This window comes from Dermatophagoides farinae, chromosome 2, assembly GCF_024713945.1.
Source record: "Dermatophagoides farinae isolate YC_2012a chromosome 2, ASM2471394v1, whole genome shotgun sequence".
In the NCBI taxonomy this organism is placed as follows: Eukaryota; Metazoa; Arthropoda; class Arachnida; order Sarcoptiformes; family Pyroglyphidae; genus Dermatophagoides; species Dermatophagoides farinae.
Genome location: NC_134678.1, coordinates 2,010,649 through 2,030,129, shown reverse-complemented (window position 1 = coordinate 2,030,129; position 19,481 = coordinate 2,010,649). Strand labels below are relative to the sequence as shown.

Here is a 19,481-nt window from a genome sequence, read left to right as displayed (position 1 = left end):
CGACAATAATGCCACCTTGTGTCAAAATGAGGCGCAATAAGAATTGTGATCCATCAAAAGACAACGTTATGTTAAATGAAAATGAAAATGAAAACATTGATTTATTTTTCCGTTTTTACAGGTATTATAAATATAAAAAATATAATAAAAAATTAATTATTTGTTTAAAAAATCGATCAAAGTCTATTAGGTATTTCCTTATATGGATACGAACAATCGAAAAAGTCTTGGATTCTGTCATTTTCTTTCATTTTAACGGCAATATGGCGTACATATTTCATTATAACCACATCATTTGTCTTGTATTCACATGGACAAATGTTTATCGAATTCTATTCACAATTCATCAAATCAATCAAAACACAGCCATTATTGAAATTTTCATTCGTTTGGTCTTGGCGGATTAAGAATCTATTCAATTTCGTATTGATTATTTTATTTATTTTCAATGGAACAAAAATCTTGAAATGTTTCAATAGTCCAATTTTATTTAAATATGATCATCATATAAAAATATCGAAATCAATATCAATTCGTCTATTAGGCTATATGTCAATGTTTGCGTTCATTGTATGGTTTATTTACAAACAATTTCATCAAATTAATTTTTTACATCTATTAGTTGTTTCACATATGTATTTCGGCTATACCTATATGGCATTCTTTTATGATCTTCATTTTTTAATGTTTTCTCTATCCAAGAGAACATTTGACATATTGATACGAAAGCTCAGTGAAATTGATGGTAAGCTATTCTGATGATACTAACTATTGTTAATGTTATTTCAATCAATTAGATAATAATCTAACTAAAGATGATTCATTCGAATTGATCAACGATATAAAAGCCTTAGGTAAAACACTATATGAATTCAATCGGATGTGTTCAATGACATTGTTCTGCAGCGTAATCGACACCGTTTTTTCTTACCTGAATAATATTGTCTTTTTCTTTGGCCAAACAAAATTTCATGGCAATGAAATATTTTTTTTTCATTTCTTCATGAATATTTTACGATCAATATTTATTTGTATTCTATCATGGACCTCACAGAATGTTATTAATCGATTCGATGACATTTATTATGAATTATTGGATAAATCGATCGAAACATCACATAATTATTATTCAAAATATCAAAAACATTCAAAAGCTATCTCATTATCAAACGCTTTTAAAATACATGAACTTGCCGTCTATCGTCGTCATTTTAAGTCTTATTATTTCTATGAAATTTTACCAATGTGTCTTGGATCACTTGGACATATTTGCATATTCATTTTTCAATATATGATTATATTCATACAGACTTCACTTGTATGAATATAAATTCCATATAATGATCTGATATAATAGAATATTTCAAAAAAAAAAAAAAAATTTATTCATGCACATCATTTGATCATCATTGGTACAATGCATTCCATACAATTTCACATTCGGTCTGTTTAAGATTAAATTTAAAACTTTCATATGTCCGATAATTGTTGGCAATTTCATAATATGGTGTAATGACCATTTTGTTATCATCATTGATGCCTGTATTTGTCATAAAATATTTTTGCCATTCCATATGCGATTGCCCCGGTTTCCTGTATTCATACATTCATGGATAATTAATTTTCACTATCAATTAAAATTTCTTACCCTGTTCTTATGAAAGATTTGATAAAATCTATAATTTCTGCAGAAATTTCACGTTCTCGATTATGAAAATATTGTCGTTGTTCAAATGGTTTTCCGAACATCGGATATAATTCATCAGTATGACATGTACCACCCCATTTGGAACATAAATCTTTTACCCGACCTAATTTAGCTTTATAAAACCATTGATAAACATTTATTGTGGATGGATCCGATTTGTACAATTGTTTAGCAAAATTCAATGTTGGACATGCGATAATCAGATCACCAAAAGCAATACCGACTTGTTTTTTAAATAAATCTGTATCATCATAAAATTCATTGAATCGTCCAAAATAGGTTTTCAACATTGCGTCCGTATCGTATGATTTATCATCTTGATTGACGAATTCAATATTTTTGATCAAAATTGATTTTGCATCATTCAATGACAATTCTTCTTTTCCAAAACTGTCGTTTGTTCGTGCAAATATGAATGAACCTTCATCTTCGACCGTACTGACTAAAAGATTGAAATTTTTTTTATGATTTCCCGATTTAATCATACTGATTGGATTGTCTGGAAGAAATTCATTATCTATCACAACTAATGATCTTATACCTTTGGAAAAAAAAGTAAGAAGACTAATTTTTTATTCAATTCAATATTAAATCAATTTCTTACTTGATAGGTTTTCAACTTTTTCAACATCTGCTTGTTCCATACATTCTACAATCGATTCATTGATAACAGTATCGTCTTCGGTGGCGCAACCAATCGAACGGATTACATTTAAAGTTTTTGGAACTATATCTTCAGCTTTTCTCACAGCATAATAATTTGCTGCTCCAGACAACATCATGGCGTTATTGAACAAATCTCTAGAAACAGGTGAAAGAATATGTAAACTGACAGCCCAAGATCCAGCACTATTGCCCATCAATGTAATGGCATTTGCATTGCCACCAAAATAACGTATATTCTCATTCACCCATTTTAATGCCATAACTTGATCCCAAAGACCTTGATTGCCTTTGATTTCATCAACTTGATCGGAATAGAAAAATCCAAGACCAGATAGACGATAATTAATGCTGACCATAATCGCATCGGCCATTACTGCTAATCTTTCTAAATCAAATAAACTATCACTTGTTCCACCTTTAGTAAAAGCACCACCATGTATCCATATCAAAACTGGCTTCAGATTTTGTTCATTGACATTGACATCCGGTGACCAAATATTCAGATATAAACAATCTTCAACAAAATTTTTATTATTATATCGATGTAGAAACTCTGGCTTCTGATAACAACTATTTGGCCAGTGTAATGCTTCAATAGTTTGATTCCATTTTTCAATAAGAACTGGTCGTCGATAACGAAGTTTTCCCAACGGTGGTTTTGCATATGGGATGCCAAGAAATCTAGTCACAGAATGGCCATCATTCAACGAATACTTTTCACCAGCAATCGATCCTTTTGGAACAAGTATTTCTACTCGATCACCATTGATAGTCTCTATAATAACCAACAATAATGTTATTACTTGGTACAAAAACGAATTCATCTTTTCACAACAACATAAACAACAAAAAATCATGTACGAAATGTACTCTACAAACAACCACAATGATATGATTTACTCCAATGTTTGTCATTTCTTATTTTATTTAATTTTATCATCATATAATAATTTTAACAACTTGGATTGATCATTGTAACAATTAGTGTTGAAATAACGTTGAGGTTCTTAATCATAAAAAAATTTCCATTTTTAAGATTATTTAATCTGTTCATTTTTTTTGACTTGATATGATTCAATTTGTCAATATCATGACATCTACATTATGGTTGAATGATAAAAAAAAATTTGTATGATTTCATAATTTGATTGAAAATGATATGGAATCAAAATTAATGAAGCAAAACATGAAAAAGATTATGCATCAGAAAATGCTTGTATCTTTTGGTGGTTGAAATTGATTCAAAAATTCTAATAGAATAATTTTTTTGATCAATTTTTCATCCATTCCTTCGAATGGTGATTGTGATTGTTGTTGTTGTTGCGTTGGTTGAATCATACATGATGATGTATGAGAAGGATCGCATGGCAATGATGTTGTCGATGGTGTGGATAAAAGGAATGGATCTTTTAGCCATAATACCGGACTCATCTCATTTGAATTCATCATTTTGTTCAGATGTGGATATCGTTTACGGAATCGAATACCATCTTTAGTTTTGATACAATTATCAACGAATTTTCGTACTTCATTCACTAAAAATTGAGCATTCACTTTGAATTAATCCAAGTTCCATATTTGGCAATATGTTAGTTAAAGGCGGGTTTTCGTTGTTGTTGTTGTTGTTGTAAAGCATATACATTGTTAATTAGAATGGGAAGGTTTGATTAGTTGGTTAATTGTTTTTGATTTGACATTCATCATGACATGCAAGTTTTTTTTTGCTATCAATTTAATATGTTAATTAATAAATTTCATATAATTCGTCAATTGAAAAGCACACCATTTCTACGTTACTTACCATTTTCAAGACTTGGTGTCGAATTACAATCTTGTACCAATTGATTTTTGGTCATCACTTGAATTGTACCATCTAGAAATGGTAGGATTATTACCAAACATAGAATCAATGTGTGTGTAGAAAGCATTTTTTTCTATTTTTTTTTTTTTTTGAATCAATTGATGATTACCCAAATTTAAATTATATCGGTCACCAAATCAGTATCATCAGAATGTATAAAAAAAAATATTTTCATTTTCAGAATCGAATCCATTTTTATATATGTGATTCATAAATCTTTATCCGTACATGCGTGTTTAGTCTGGTTTTTTTTGTCGGAAATTGAAAATCAATCTAAAATTTAGTTTGATATATATGAATAGTATCATAATGATGACGATGTTTGACAATCACTTTTATCGATAGCCGAAAAAAAAGAAGAAAACATCAAGGGAATTGTTATGATGAGTGTACATATCAATCTCATTATCATCATCGAGATATATCTGTTGGAATATAAGAAATGCAGTAGTTTTTTTTTATTAAATTCTATTTCAAACACTAACCTTGATGATGATGATGATGATGATGACAGTGATGACCATTAGACCGAACAGAATTCATATTAACATTTATGGCGTATGCTAATATTAATTGATTTTTTATTTTGATCAAATAATTTCACAAATGTATACATGCTGACCTAGACATTATGTGATTTCAATTAGTAATTTATCTGAGAATAAAGAAAAAAAAACACTATCTTTATCAATCAAACATGAATTCATTTGGGATATTCATCATTAATTATTTCCATGATGTATCCAAAAGTGAAAAAATAATCAATAACATTTGTTTACATCATTTTCATTTGTCATATAAAAACAAATCTATGGTTGCAGCATCAATCGATAAGATTGAGATAAACTTTGATATGATGACATTTGTTTTCAAATATGAAAATAATAATAAAATTCGTGACAACTGTGAAAAATAAAATCATTTGTATCGATTTTTGTTTCAAACTCCATCCGAAAGATGTCGTACATGTCGCTGAAATTTTTTTTTTCGATTATCCAAACACATTCGATCCATTTATTAGCTGACTGCAAAATTGACATTATCGTTGGTTTTTGTTTTTCACATGAATTTCAATGGCGATCATCATCATCATCATTATCAAAAACAACAACGACGACGATGACAAAATCAAATGTGAAAAAAATGCAAACGATATTAATGATAATTATGAGAAAATAAAGACTACAAATCCTAATCCCAACAAAGGTATATTTAACTTGAAGATTTTCATTTTTTTTTTCATTGGTAGGCTTAAATTGGAGCAATTATGCACCAGTTGTGAATACTGATACTATTAGATTTATTTTCTCGTTGATTGCTACATATGATATTTAACTGTAACTTGAAGATTTTCATTTTTTTTTTCATTGGTAGGCTTAAATTACAAATGATTTAAATCAACCGGTGAAAGAACAAAAAAATGGAAACAAATGATGATGATATATGACTAAAACGGTAAACATTCACACATTTTTGATGATAATGATGATGACCATTTCTATCCAACAATGTTTTTGTCTGTTTAATTCTTTTTTTCTCTCTCCTTCATAGATTTCTATCTTAAATGTTGTTATTATAATATATCAAGATGACTTTTTTTTCGTTGATGATGATAATGATGATTGACGCTTTTGTCTAGTTTTTTTTCATCTGTGTAAATGCTTTTTTTACATATTTGGAACACCAAATCTATATAGAAAGAATGATAAGAAATCTTCAATGGATTGAATGAAGATATCGTATATCGGCAACCGGTACTAATAATACTTTTTTTTTCTTCTACTATTAATGAGGCTAATTTTTGTTTTCTTTTTAAAAAAATAGACACCAGACAATTATTATTATTAGCTGATGGCAATCATAATGCAACAAATTTTGAATATTTTTATTTTCGATTTCATTCATCACCACAAGATAAATGGGGACTTGAAAAAATTTGTCTACAATTAACCAGAAAGAACCAGAGGGGAATCAAAATTAAAAATACTCGACAATTTTAAACGGTTAAATGATTTTTTTTCTGTTTCGTTTGAAATTCAAACAAAACAAAAAAAAATTTTCAACTGAATCCTGTTGACAAAAAAAAAGAGTTAATAAATGGGCGAAGCCATTCTGAAGAATCTGTAAATCTGTTATCAAAGCGGAAAAAAAATTCGGTGTAAATTTTTTGTCATTTGGCTATTGAGAATGATAAATTTCAAATTGACAAACAAACAAACAAAAAAAGCAAAATTCCATCCTGTTTTCCATTTAGTTTTCCGGTGCAGCAACAAAAAAAAAATGAATATGAATATGAAATGAAATGTTTGTGGTGGCGGTGGTTTTATTTTTCATAAGAATCAATCAAATTATACATGATTAAAATAAATGGATAGTTTGTTGACATTTTGTTTATGGATTCTCTTTTATTTCAAATCGAATAAATTTTCTTTGTTTATCAGAAAAAAAATTCGTTTGAATTTTTCCAATTCAATGATTAATGATCCTCATTGATTGTATCATTATTACACTATTTATAGTCGAAATAATTTTGTTTTCTTCATTCAGAAAATTTCATTTTATCCTGATAATCGATATTCATCCCAAATGTATCATGGATTATCAAATTGGATATTGAATGTCAAAGTCGAAAACAATTGATCGATTGAAGCGAACATTCACACTCACACACAGCGATTTTGTGAATAATGAAGAAAAAAAAAAATTTCCCTCGATAATCAAGATCTAGCTTAGATAGTGAAATCCATCCAATCAATATAATTGATCATCAACCATTTTTCTATTTGTTTGTTCATCATCGAACATAAATCTAAACTGATGATTATTTGAAAACAAAAACAATACAAAAAAAAAGACATTTATGATGGCAATAATGATGATGATAATCTTGGATCCAATGAAGCAAAAGAACCTGAAATATACCTGAATTTTTCACTTTTTCATTTTTTTTTGGGGGGGGCGATTTCATTTCATTATATATGACACCCCGTATTTCATCATTTGTTCATCGACTATATATATCTCTATAATCATTGTCAAATAATGATGATGATAAGTGATCATCATCGTCATCATCATCATCATAAAATTTCAGAAACATAATTTCAATTACAAATGTTGTTTGGGTGTCTATTACACGATTATAGTCTTCTTAAGAAAAAAATTTCTTTTTTTTCATCATTAACAAGATTATCATTTTTTTTATCATCATTATTTGATGTCCTCATTGTCATCATCATCATCATTTTTATCTGGATCAAATTAATTAACTTTTTTTTGATGATTTTTTTTCCGATTGAAACTATAGATAAATGTCGTAAAAAAAGAAAAGAAAAAATGTGTATGTTATGTGCATAATGATATATATATATCGAATCAACAGGTATAACAAACAGTGCAACAACAACAAGTTAGAAAATAAGAAAAGGCAATGTTGTCAGGATTTTTTTTTGTCATTGTTGAATATACCGTAATAATTTGGTTTTGGTGACGTGTTAGTATTGAATGAATTTATTTGCAATTTGTTTTTTTTTTTGGATTTTCTTATTCAATAACCTCGAAAATTCTATGATCAAAAAACACACACCCACACACACAAGACAAAAACACTTGAAAGCAAAAAACAAACAATAAAAAAAAATATTTGTTACTTGAGCCAAAAGATATATGATTTTTATATGTCACAGGTAAAATAAAAAAAATGTGGCCATTTTTCATCTCTCATTCATTGGGTGTAAGTAATAATAATAATAACCATCATATTATGTCAAATAGAATTGATTGATAAAGGTATGTGAGTGTATGTCGAGCGTATGCAAATACAATTTATCCACCTTCTTGTTGAGATGTATGCAATCATCGTTTCCAATGAAAGTATCTAAATCGCAAAGCAATGGATACAATCCAATATGTCCGGATCAATCCATCTTCTTTTTTTTTTTTGTTGCCATAGCTAGCTATAGCTAGCTAGTTAGCTTTCATCATACAAAAGGCTAAGATTTTTTTTTTCTTTACATATTTGTTATTGATAATTGACCACATATTATGATGATGATGATGATGAACGGGTAAAAATAGCAGCGAATAAAAAACGAGAGATAAAAATGAAATGAAAATGAAAGGAAATCATCATCAAAAAATAAATAAATAAAAACGGACAGACACACACAACACCAAGTTGATCATATTGCAAGTGGCCAAATGAATCTCACTATTTTTTTTTGATGAGATTTTTTTCTTTCTAATTATTTCTCATTTGCAGATAATAATCAACAATCACCGAAATCATTATGAAATGGTGATTTTTATTTTTTTTTTTTTTGACTTTTTTCATTCAGTAAAATACAGTGTTGTCAGTAATATAGCTTCTTGCGTTAATACATAAGACACGATTGTTATTATCTGAAGATAGGAAATAATAATTATAATTTATGCAATTTTTACCGTATCAATGAATGTGTTTATCTTTAAATGAAAAAAAATTTTTTTTTGATGCCAAAAATGGGTCGAATAACCGTTTTTTTTTTGGTTTGAAATGCTTAAACTTTTTACACTGTGATCATATGGAATGATGAAATGAAAATTTATCCTTTGGATCGAAATATTTTTCTTCAATTTTATCAAAAGAAATTTCATTTTCCGTTATTTCAAACTAATTCATCGAAACACAACAAAATATATATATGAATGATGTATGTAAATATTGTTGTTGTTGTTGTTCAGATGTTTGATTATTTATTTTTGAAACAGATCAATCATTTCAATCTTGTACATATTGTATTGTACCGAAAAAAGCATTTATATTCGAGGTAATTAAAATATAAATGAACAAATCAATGATTTTGATTAGTCCCGATGGTTTATAATATAATCCAATACAAAACAATCGATATGTTCATCGTTCACGTTTAATCTATTATATTGTATATAAAGAGGCAATAATTATGATGATCATCATCATTAAAATCATGATGATGATACTGATCGTTCGAATCAAATTAAATTCAATATATATGAAGAAGAAAAATAAAAATAAAAATTAATCAACTGCATATTTTTTTTTTGTTTGTTCACGTTTTTTTTTCTTGAACTTTATTTTGTTTGAGCTTGTCTAAATTCCTCATTTGTCAATTCAAAATTATTTTATTTAAAATTTATGAATGAACAAAAAGAATGTGATGATGAACGTTTAAATTGAATCTATTTTTAGCATTTAACATGATAGATTTACGGTTATAGATTTATTCATTCATTCATTTTTATTTGTTATTCAATTGTATACTGATTGAAAGATTTTCAAACATATTGTCGAGAGAATAATAATATGGTCAACACATGGTGTATTTAGTATGGCCACACAGACATAAACACACACATACAAACACAAACACAAACAGGGTATACATCTGGCCAGTTATTCATATCAATCAGCAGCTATTCTGTGATTAAAATAATCTGACCACATACCAGACACGCGACAATCATCATAAGATAACAACATACAAACATTTAACTACAACGAAAAGAACGATACACATGACACATGGTGTCGATTTATTTCATTCAACATTTGATCGTTATGTCTGTTTGAATTCAAGCATTCACATTTGATCAGTTTTCCGATGATGATATGATGAATGGGACAAATTTGCTGTTTATGATTGTAGACACGAAAAACATTTTTTTATTTGTCTCGTTTTTCGATTTGAATAAATGTGCATGTCACTATGTTTAGATTTATTATATGGTTCTGATGATTCTGAGAATTTTTTTTTGTTCACATCTGTAAAAGAGTTTTTTTTCCACGAATAACAGCATTTTTTTTTTATTATTAATTCCATTCGAATCATTCGGTATGATTTTTTTATTATTTTTCATCATCATTCCATTATTTTCCATTATTTAAATCTTTTTTTTCCAGTTCAAGGTTCATGATCAACAACCGAATTAGTAAAAAAAAAAGGAAAAGAGAGAGAGTGAGAGAAACAGAAAATTTAGGTGGGCGACAACAAAATTCGGCATGATTTTTCATTTATAATTCATTACAACGAGAATACACACACACACACACGCACAAAAAGATTGGCGCGGTTGTTTTTTATTTTATTTTATTCAAACTTTACTTTCGGTGTCAAGGGATGATAACAGCAACAGCATCAACAACAACAACAACTGATAAATAATTGTTCCAATTCCAAATTGTATCCTAATTTCAATCAAAATTGAATAAAAAACGGTTTTTTTATTTGTTTTCACTTTCTCCATTTTCATTTCTAATCATATAAACTTCAGTGTGTGTGTGTGTGTAGGCTTTTGCTGGCCACTATGTGTGTAGGCAATGAAAAAAGATTTTGTTGTTATTACCGAATTATGCCCATATAATAGTAAAATCATAACATCAATGATGTGTGATATGTGTGTGTGTGTGTGTGTGTGGTAATAATCCAACAACATCATTTTATGTGTTGACTATGTTTAAAATGTCTAGGTGACAAAAATAATTAATAATTGATTTAAGTCAAATAGTTACATTGATTGTATAGAAATGATGAAATTGATTCCGTTTATTTTTTTTTTTTTTTTTTGGATGATGGATAAAACTCCCAATTGAAATTGAAATTTCAAAATAACAAAAAAAAATTGAAATAAAACTTCCTTGGTCACTTGATAAGATTATTGCATAGGATTTGATTGTATATTTCGATTATAAATTAGATCAATATAACAAGGATTGAGGTATGATGATGATGATGATTAAGATCGATTGGGATCCGTATGCATCATCATCATCAATTTTTTTCTGGTTTGGGTGTGTGTGTATATTAAACATTGACATTGAATAACAACATTGCACTGATCATTGGCAATGAATTTTTTTATTTTTTTTGATTCATACATAATGTTTAATTTCTGGTATCATCAATATCATCAAGATTCATATTTATGTATAACCAAAAAAAAAAAACTAAAAGCGAAAACAAAAACATCCAGAAACATTCAAAACATTTTAGAGTTTTTGATTGTCCATGTTTATGATGTGGACGAATAAGATATACACACATCTACTACTACTACTCTCTCTCTCTCTCTCTCTCTCTCTTTCTATAGCTATGATCAACAAATAGAAATACATTGATAGTGACGATGATGATGATGATGATGATACCATGGTTGGGGGTGAAGGGTAAGAATCATCATCATCATCATCAAAAGAAAAACGAAATAAATGATGAAGAGAAAGAATCTTGTTTTCTTTTTTCTCGACAATCATCATCATGGTCATTATCATCATCATCATCATAATATCAGATTCGAAATCTAAAAAAAAAAAAAAAATGAAATGAAAATTATCAAACAGACAAACAAACAGAAAAAAAAGAATTTGCTGAAAAAAAAACCAGCCGGCGCAATGCGGTGGAGTTGTATTTTTTTTTATTTTTTTTTTCGTTGAAAAAAAAACATGAATACATGAGTCATGGCGGATGAGATTTCATTGTTTTACCACTGTTCGGCCATCATCATCATCATAATGGTGGTTTTTGTAGAGGTATACTCTCATTGATACACTGAGTGTGTGTGTGTGTGAGTGATTGTAAAAAAAAACTCCGCCTTGGATCGATATTTGTGATCGAGAAATTTCCAAATATGGTCATGTTTTTGAGTTTTTGAATCAAATGGCCACGCCTGTTTGGTCTATGAGTATGTGTTTGTGTGTATGTGAAAGAGAGTGAGTGATGGGCAAAAAATTTTTTTCGTTTGTTGCCCGTAAAAATGTCCTGTTTTTTTTTTATTACAAACACAACCACTGTCGGATTTGTTTGATACATAAAACAACACAACCACCTTGTATGTATTAATCATATCTATACTACATTCCATTATTCAATACCACTACGACATCACCACCTTAACTAAAAAAAAAAAAAAACTGCAACGATACTTATTATAAGCAAGCCGGTTCGCCCCTAATTCATATACAGCCATTGATCATTTGATTTTTTTTAAAGCTGATCGTATTCCTCATCATTTCATTATTGGCTTTTGTTTCGTTCGTTTACTTTTTTTTTCGAAAAAAATTTCAACGGTGTGTTTTTTGTGCTCATTTCTGTGTGTTTTATCAGCATTCCGACAAAATTATTTTAAAAAAAAAACAAACACATTCCTTTACGATTTTCATCAATTGAAATTAATTTACCGACCAATTTATTTTTGAATCATTTTTTTTGTTGTAAAGAAAAACCAAATTCTAAATTTTTGGTAAGTTCTAATGTTTTTTCTTTGTTGTGGAGGGAATATAAGCAAAAGAAGGGCGTTTCCTTTTGATTAGTAAAGTTTGATTTTTTTTTATTGGATCCTGTTGATTTTTCAAATTCGAAATTTGTCATCTTTTTGTCTTGCATTCAAAAAACTTATTTGGTTACATTTTTCTTTATATAGATCTGCCAAAATGTGTGACGATGATGTTGCCGCTCTTGTTATTGATAATGGATCTGGTATGTGCAAAGCCGGATTTGCTGGAGACGATGCTCCCCGAGCTGTCTTCCCTTCCATCGTTGGACGACCACGTCATCAGGTATGTACCCATAATATAATACCTTAAATTATTGATTGATGATGCTTATGATAAAATTAGGGTGTGATGGTTGGTATGGGCCAAAAAGATTCGTACGTAGGTGATGAAGCTCAATCAAAACGTGGTATTTTGACCTTGAAATACCCCATTGAACACGGTATTGTCACTAATTGGGATGACATGGAAAAAATCTGGCATCACACATTCTACAATGAACTTCGTGTTGCTCCAGAAGAACACCCTGTTCTCTTGACCGAAGCCCCATTGAACCCGAAAGCTAACCGTGAAAAGATGACGCAAATCATGTTTGAAACATTCAATACACCGGCCATGTATGTTGCCATTCAAGCCGTGCTATCATTGTACGCTTCCGGTCGTACCACCGGCATCGTTCTTGATTCAGGTGATGGTGTATCACACACTGTTCCGATCTACGAAGGTTACGCTCTTCCACATGCCATTCTTCGTCTTGACCTTGCCGGTCGTGATCTCACCGATTACCTTATGAAGATTTTGACCGAACGTGGTTATTCATTCACCACCACGGCTGAAAGAGAAATTGTTCGTGACATCAAAGAAAAACTCTGCTATGTAGCTTTGGATTTCGAGCAAGAAATGGGAACTGCTGCTAGTTCGTCATCATTGGAAAAATCCTACGAATTGCCTGACGGTCAAGTTATCACCATCGGTAACGAACGATTCCGTTGCCCAGAAGCATTGTTCCAACCATCATTCCTTGGCATGGAAGCTAATGGCATCCACGAAACTACTTATAATTCGATCATGAAATGCGATGTCGACATTCGTAAAGATTTGTATTCGAACACTGTTTTGTCTGGTGGTACAACCATGTATCCAGGTATTGCCGATCGTATGCAAAAGGAAATCACTGCATTGGCACCATCGACCATGAAAATCAAAATCATCGCTCCACCAGAACGAAAATATTCCGTATGGATTGGTGGTTCAATTTTGGCATCATTGTCAACCTTCCAACAGATGTGGATTTCTAAACAAGAATATGATGAATCAGGACCATCAATTGTTCATCGTAAATGTTTCTAAATCAACTAACAAATTGTCTGCCAGAAGCCACACACACAACCTACATCCCTCACACAAATACAAACCATACAGACACACACACACATTTACAAACACCATCTTGAACAACATCCATATTTAAGATTGTTAAAAGTTTCTTATTTTATTATTAACAGAAAGTTTTCATGTCATCTGTATCTCTTTTTCTCTGCGTTTGTGTGTTTATATTGAGAAATATATTCCAGTAAAAAAAAATGTTTGCTTAATTTCTTTGCATGTCATTTTAATACATTGATACACACACAACACACACACAATAACACATTGATGGATTTTCTATTTAAAAAAAAAATTTTTTGTCATTTTAAATATATAAAAAAAAATTTAAATAAATTTTGATGGCACAAAATAATTACACATCATTATTATTTTCCGGGATTTTCTTGTTAAAATTGAAAAAAATTTGTTCTAAAAAAAAAATTCAATTGAATTTTAACGTGATTCAATCAATATAACAACGATTATGGATTTGTTTGATGATGATGATGATGAAAAATTTGATTCTATTAATTTTTTTTGGTCTATCCCCTTTACATTGTTATATAAAAGTGTATGTAAGTAATGTAGTCACTATAGAACTAATATATACAGTATTATCCGATTATAATTTTTTTTGGATAATTATGGCGGTAATTTCAAATTGAAAAGGATTTTATATTTTCCAAAAAAAAAAATCTACAACGGTGGCGCTATTGTTTATTACCAACATTATCATTATCGCTATTACAATAGGGAACCTCTTTTTAGCCAATATATTGGCAATGTTGTCATGCGTATTATCATGACATTTATCGGCCAACAACAACCAAACAGCAAATATTGCGGCATCCGTATCTTATAAAGATTTTATTTTTTTTTTATATTTATTTTGCAAACATTTGAACATGCACCCACAATTTCAATTGTAAAAAGCAAACAGCGTCTGCGGCTATAATTTTAATATATAAATTGGGTGGGACGACCGGGTCAGTAGTGACACTCAGCGGCGGTCATTTTTCTTACACATCAAGAATCTCAAACACAGACATAGACACACACACACACACACACAAAGATACTCATATTTCATGGCTGCTACTTCATGGCAGTTTTAAACAATTGCTATTTATTTGACGTCAGCTTTTCTCTCTTGTTTCATTCACTTTGTTTTTTTTATCGTTATTGGACTTAATTTGTCTTTTTTTTTGTCTGTGTGTGATCATCAAACGGCCAAAAGCAAAACTATTGAATCATATAATCTTTCAATTTTTTTTCTTGAGAAAGTGTTAATTATCGAATATATTTATTTTTCTTCATTATTAAATTCACCGATAAAAATCATTGAAAATGTGTGACGATGATGTTGCCGCTTTAGTTATTGATAATGGATCCGGTATGTGTAAAGCCGGATTTGCCGGTGATGATGCTCCACGAGCAGTATTTCCGTCCATTGTTGGACGACCACGTCATCAGGTATGTAAATTTTGGTCGTCTTTTCCATTATTTTTACTTTTTTATCTAATAAATGATTCATTAAATTTTCTAGGGCGTCATGGTTGGTATGGGCCAAAAAGATTCGTATGTAGGTGATGAAGCTCAATCAAAACGTGGTATTTTGACCTTGAAATACCCCATTGAACACGGTATTGTCACTAACTGGGATGACATGGAAAAAATCTGGCATCATACATTCTACAATGAACTTCGTGTTGCTCCAGAAGAACACCCTGTTCTCTTGACCGAAGCCCCATTGAACCCGAAAGCTAACCGTGAAAAGATGACCCAAATCATGTTTGAAACATTCAACACACCGGCCATGTATGTTGCCATTCAAGCTGTGCTATCGTTGTACGCTTCTGGTCGTACCACCGGAATCGTTCTTGATTCAGGTGATGGTGTATCGCACACTGTTCCAATCTACGAAGGTTACGCTCTCCCACATGCTATTCTTCGTCTTGACCTTGCCGGTCGTGATCTCACCGATTACCTTATGAAGATTTTGACCGAACGTGGTTATTCATTCACCACCACAGCTGAAAGAGAAATTGTTCGTGACATCAAAGAAAAGCTTTGCTATGTAGCTTTGGAGTTTGAACAGGAAATGGCTACTGCTGCTAGCTCTTCATCATTGGAAAAATCCTACGAATTGCCTGACGGTCAAGTCATCACAATCGGTAACGAGCGATTCCGTTGCCCAGAGGCTCTGTTTCAACCATCATTCCTCGGAATGGAAGCCAATGGCATCCACGAGACTACCTACAATTCGATCATGAAATGCGATGTCGACATTCGTAAAGATTTGTATGCCAATACAGTTTTATCTGGTGGTACAACCATGTATCCAGGTATTGCTGATCGTATGCAAAGAGAGATCACTGCATTGGCACCATCAACAATGAAAATCAAAATCATTGCTCCACCAGAGCGAAAATATTCCGTCTGGATTGGTGGTTCAATTTTGGCTTCATTATCAACCTTCCAACAGATGTGGATTTCGAAACAAGAATACGATGAATCAGGACCATCAATTGTTCACCGTAAATGCTTTTAAAATTGACAGAAGAAGATAGCTTGGTGAAAAAAAAAACAAAAAAAAATCCAAAACATTTCCGAAATGGCAAAAATCACATTTCCAAACTATATTCCGAATAACAGTAATGACAATTTTTTTTCTACATTCATTCAAAATACATTTTTCTAATTGATTGCTATTTTTTTCTAAAAAAAAAATGAAACACTTGATTAGTTTTAAACAAAATCCATTCCATGATTGCATTTACCATATTCAAGAAAAATAACATGTGAGGCATTTTTTTTTGTAGTATGATTAATACCGATGATTTCCAATTAACCTTTTCCGTTATCAAAATTCAATCAAAATAATTTTGTGTTCTTTTCCTTAAAATATGTCAATTTCATTGTCATGTGGCTAGATGAAATTCTAAAAAAAACTGGACCAGATTTAAAAAAAAAATCAAATCGAATAAAGTATTAATTTTCAGCAATAAACATTCCAAACAAACAAAAAAAAAATTTCAACAAGTGTCAATTCAATTAATTCTTTTATTCGATAGATGTCGCATTAATCTATGTTTTTGTCCGCATCTTTTTCTTTGTTTTTTTGTTTGTTTTCATTCATTTTATTTTTGTCTCTTGGATATTTTTTTTTTTTTTTTTTTTGATAGCTCGATCATGCTGATGATGATGATGATGAGGTGGTGGTTTATATTGATGATGATGATGATGGTCTATATGAATTTAACCTGATCATACTTACCTGAATCTAAATCAAAAATTTTTAATCATTCCATTTTCATTATATTTTACATTTACATTATATATAAATTGCTGCCCAATTATGAATGATTCGGTTGATAATCAATTTGAAGATTTATCATTAAATCATATAAATCTTCCATATATTGATCCAGGAGAATTTATCGCTGCTAATGTATATTTTATTTATTTATTCAACCTGTTATGAATTGTTTTTACTATTTTTTTTTAAATTCTCATTTAGATGCTCGGTTATGGTACTTTTGGCTATGTAAAAGAAGCATCATGGAAAGGACAAAAAGTTGCCATCAAATATATTTATAATAAAAAAGATTTTTTCAAAGAAGCCGAACAATTGTCACGTGTCAAACATGAAAATATTATTGGTGTTTATGGAACTACATTGAATGTTGAAAAAAATGATTTTGGCCTTATTCTAGAATTCGCTGATGGTGGCAATCTTTTTAATTGTAATTATGAATGTTTCATAATCTATAATAATATTATAATCTATCTATATGATTTTGTCATTATATTTAGTTTTACATGCAACAAATATGCGTACAGTGAAATATACATTGGCTCATTCCATTTCCTGGTGCCTACAATGTGCTCGTGCTGTCCATTATCTACATTCATTAAATATTCTTCATCGTGATCTTAAACCATTAAAGTATGTGCATGTGTCCTACACAGACAGGTGTTCTAATGCATTATTTTGTTGTCCTAAATATATATATAGTTTACTTTTGACAAACAAATGTCGTACATTAAAAATTTGTGATTTTGGTACGGCTCGAGAAAAACAAACAACAATGTCAATAAATCTGGGAACACCTCGTTGGATGGCACCAGAAGTATTTCGTTCGAAAAAATATACCGAAAAATGTGACGTATTTAGCTGGGGAATAATCCTTTGGGAAGTATTGTCACGAAAAGCTCCTTTTCAGAATTTTGATAATAATTATGCCACATTATGGGCTATACAAAATGGTACAAGACCGCCAATGATGCGTGATTGTCCAGAAATTTTGCGACGATTAATAACCGATTGTTGGGATTATGATCATTCCAAACGTCCTTCAATGGAAAAAGTTGTTATAATTATGGAAAAAATCTTGAGCTTATGTCCTAATGAAGCAAACGATGAGATCAATCCGATAAAACAAGAAAATTTTGAATATATCAGAATAGCCAACATTTCCAATGTTAATACTGGCACTGTAAGTTATGTTTAAATTTCTATTAATTATTATTGTTGTTAAATGTGACCATTTTGTTTATTATTAGAATTCCACCAATAATACCATATTTTCTGACGATTGTCTAATGCCAAGAATACCGAAACCAAATGTCGGTCATAAACGATCCAATTCAAGTGATGCTCAAATCATATTAGCTCAGGAAAATGTGAATGAAAATCAAGAAATTTCAGAAGAAAAAATTCAAGAATTATTCCAATATTTTAATGCTCATTTGTTTCTACCGCCACATTTTGTACCACCGCCACCAAACGTTCAGAATAGTCAATCAATGATTGTATTTGAAAATCATCGCAAATCAGCATTAAAATTATATCGAATGAAATCTGAATGTGAATTTTGGATGAATAGAATAAAAGAATTGGAGGAGAAACGAAACAATCCACATCTGATTGAAGATTCATCAGCCCATTATATTCATCTGACAACAGAGAAAATGAATCTACAAAAAACTCGTTCATCATTTGCTAAACAAATGATTGAATTGATGAGAAAAAAAGATACAGTTCCACAACGTTTAGATGGTGAATGGATATTAATCGATCATTCTAGTCATAAACAACAACAACAACAACAACTGTCTCAACAATAATCCAAAATTATCAAATGCAATGATTTTTAAATGCGGAATTTATAAATGTTTTTTTTCAAATAAATAATGTTTATTGATCGACAAAAGATGGCGTTTTTATCTTGAGTTGTATTTTTGTTTTTTTTTTGAATTCAATAAAAGTTCAATTTTGAATTTTTTTTGTTTGCTTTGGAACCAAACCAAACCAAAAAAAAAAAAAAAAAAAAATATTAGTTATAAACAAAAGAAAAGCATCAATATCATTATTAAGCAAACATTATCATCTAACAGAAAATTAAATTTTTTTTTTGTATTTCACTACATTTATCGCACACTTCCGTGTTGTCATAAGGTAAGGTGATAGATAAAACTGGGAAAACGATAGAAGAGAGAAAGGGAGAATCACAATATATATATATGGACATCAAAAACTTTATAGTTTTTTCTGTTTCTGCCACCTTTGTTTGTTCCAGAGAACGAAA

At 30.0% G+C, this 19,481-nt stretch overlaps 6 protein-coding genes and 2 long non-coding RNA genes across 10 annotated transcripts; 5 read left to right on the top strand and 3 right to left on the bottom strand.

Moving 5' to 3' along the window:
• Positions 1-6: 6 nt before the first annotated feature.
• On the top strand, positions 7-1,324 carry LOC124499153 (uncharacterized). The gene is made up of 3 exons (XM_047063029.2): positions 7-121; positions 183-745; positions 798-1,324. The coding sequence occupies exons 1-3, from the start codon at positions 9-11 to the stop codon at positions 1,322-1,324; spliced, it is 1,203 nt and encodes a 400-aa protein (XP_046918985.2). The 5' UTR covers positions 7-8.
• Positions 1,325-1,370: 46 nt separating this feature from the next.
• LOC124499151 (cholinesterase) lies at positions 1,371-3,279 on the bottom strand. The gene is made up of 3 exons (XM_047063027.2): positions 2,313-3,279; positions 1,649-2,249; positions 1,371-1,593 (listed from the first exon to the last, which is right to left on the bottom strand). The coding sequence occupies exons 1-3, from the start codon at positions 3,229-3,231 to the stop codon at positions 1,407-1,409; spliced, it is 1,707 nt and encodes a 568-aa protein (XP_046918983.2). The 5' UTR covers positions 3,232-3,279; the 3' UTR covers positions 1,371-1,406.
• A 75-nt stretch (positions 3,280-3,354) lies between these two features.
• Positions 3,355-4,349, bottom strand: LOC124499154 (uncharacterized). Of its 2 annotated transcripts, none has more exons than XM_047063030.2 (2): positions 4,176-4,349; positions 3,355-3,927 (listed from the first exon to the last, which is right to left on the bottom strand). In XM_047063030.2, exons 1-2 carry the CDS (start codon positions 4,300-4,302, stop codon positions 3,578-3,580), a joined length of 477 nt encoding a protein of 158 aa, XP_046918986.2. In that variant the 5' UTR covers positions 4,303-4,349; the 3' UTR covers positions 3,355-3,577. The 2 variants fall into 2 exon arrangements, with proteins under 2 accessions (XP_046918986.2, XP_046918987.2); XM_047063031.2 differs by having other exon boundaries at positions 3,355-3,909.
• Positions 4,350-4,409: 60 nt separating this feature from the next.
• On the bottom strand, positions 4,410-5,722 carry LOC142597329 (uncharacterized). Its single transcript, XR_012832076.1, has 3 exons — positions 5,578-5,722; positions 4,721-5,451; positions 4,410-4,660 (listed from the first exon to the last, which is right to left on the bottom strand). It is a non-coding gene; the product is annotated as an uncharacterized LOC142597329 (long non-coding RNA).
• LOC124499156 (uncharacterized) lies at positions 5,374-6,533 on the top strand. Of its 2 annotated transcripts, none has more exons than XR_012832075.1 (3): positions 5,374-5,441; positions 5,787-5,989; positions 6,060-6,533. It is a non-coding gene; the product is annotated as an uncharacterized LOC124499156 (long non-coding RNA). The 2 variants fall into 2 exon arrangements; XR_006959537.2 differs by lacking the exon at positions 5,374-5,441 and adding an exon at positions 5,574-5,690.
• Positions 6,534-11,794: 5,261 nt separating this feature from the next.
• On the top strand, positions 11,795-14,042 carry LOC124498659 (actin, cytoplasmic A3a). The gene is made up of 3 exons (XM_047062444.2): positions 11,795-12,491; positions 12,672-12,807; positions 12,868-14,042. The coding sequence occupies exons 2-3, from the start codon at positions 12,682-12,684 to the stop codon at positions 13,870-13,872; spliced, it is 1,131 nt and encodes a 376-aa protein (XP_046918400.1). The 5' UTR covers positions 11,795-12,491; positions 12,672-12,681; the 3' UTR covers positions 13,873-14,042.
• Positions 14,043-15,230: 1,188 nt separating this feature from the next.
• LOC124498660 (actin, cytoplasmic A3a) lies at positions 15,231-16,923 on the top strand. Its single transcript, XM_047062445.2, is given in 3 exon segments — positions 15,231-15,363; positions 15,437-16,358; positions 16,361-16,923. Coding segments are annotated over 3 exon segments (1,092 nt in total). The 5' UTR covers positions 15,231-15,237; the 3' UTR covers positions 16,405-16,923.
• Positions 16,924-16,998: 75 nt separating this feature from the next.
• Positions 16,999-19,106, top strand: LOC124498658 (mitogen-activated protein kinase kinase kinase 7). The gene is made up of 5 exons (XM_047062443.2): positions 16,999-17,341; positions 17,411-17,636; positions 17,707-17,839; positions 17,909-18,389; positions 18,457-19,106. Exons 1-5 carry the CDS (start codon positions 17,249-17,251, stop codon positions 19,018-19,020), a joined length of 1,497 nt encoding a protein of 498 aa, XP_046918399.2. The 5' UTR covers positions 16,999-17,248; the 3' UTR covers positions 19,021-19,106.
• Positions 19,107-19,481: the final 375 nt, after the last annotated feature.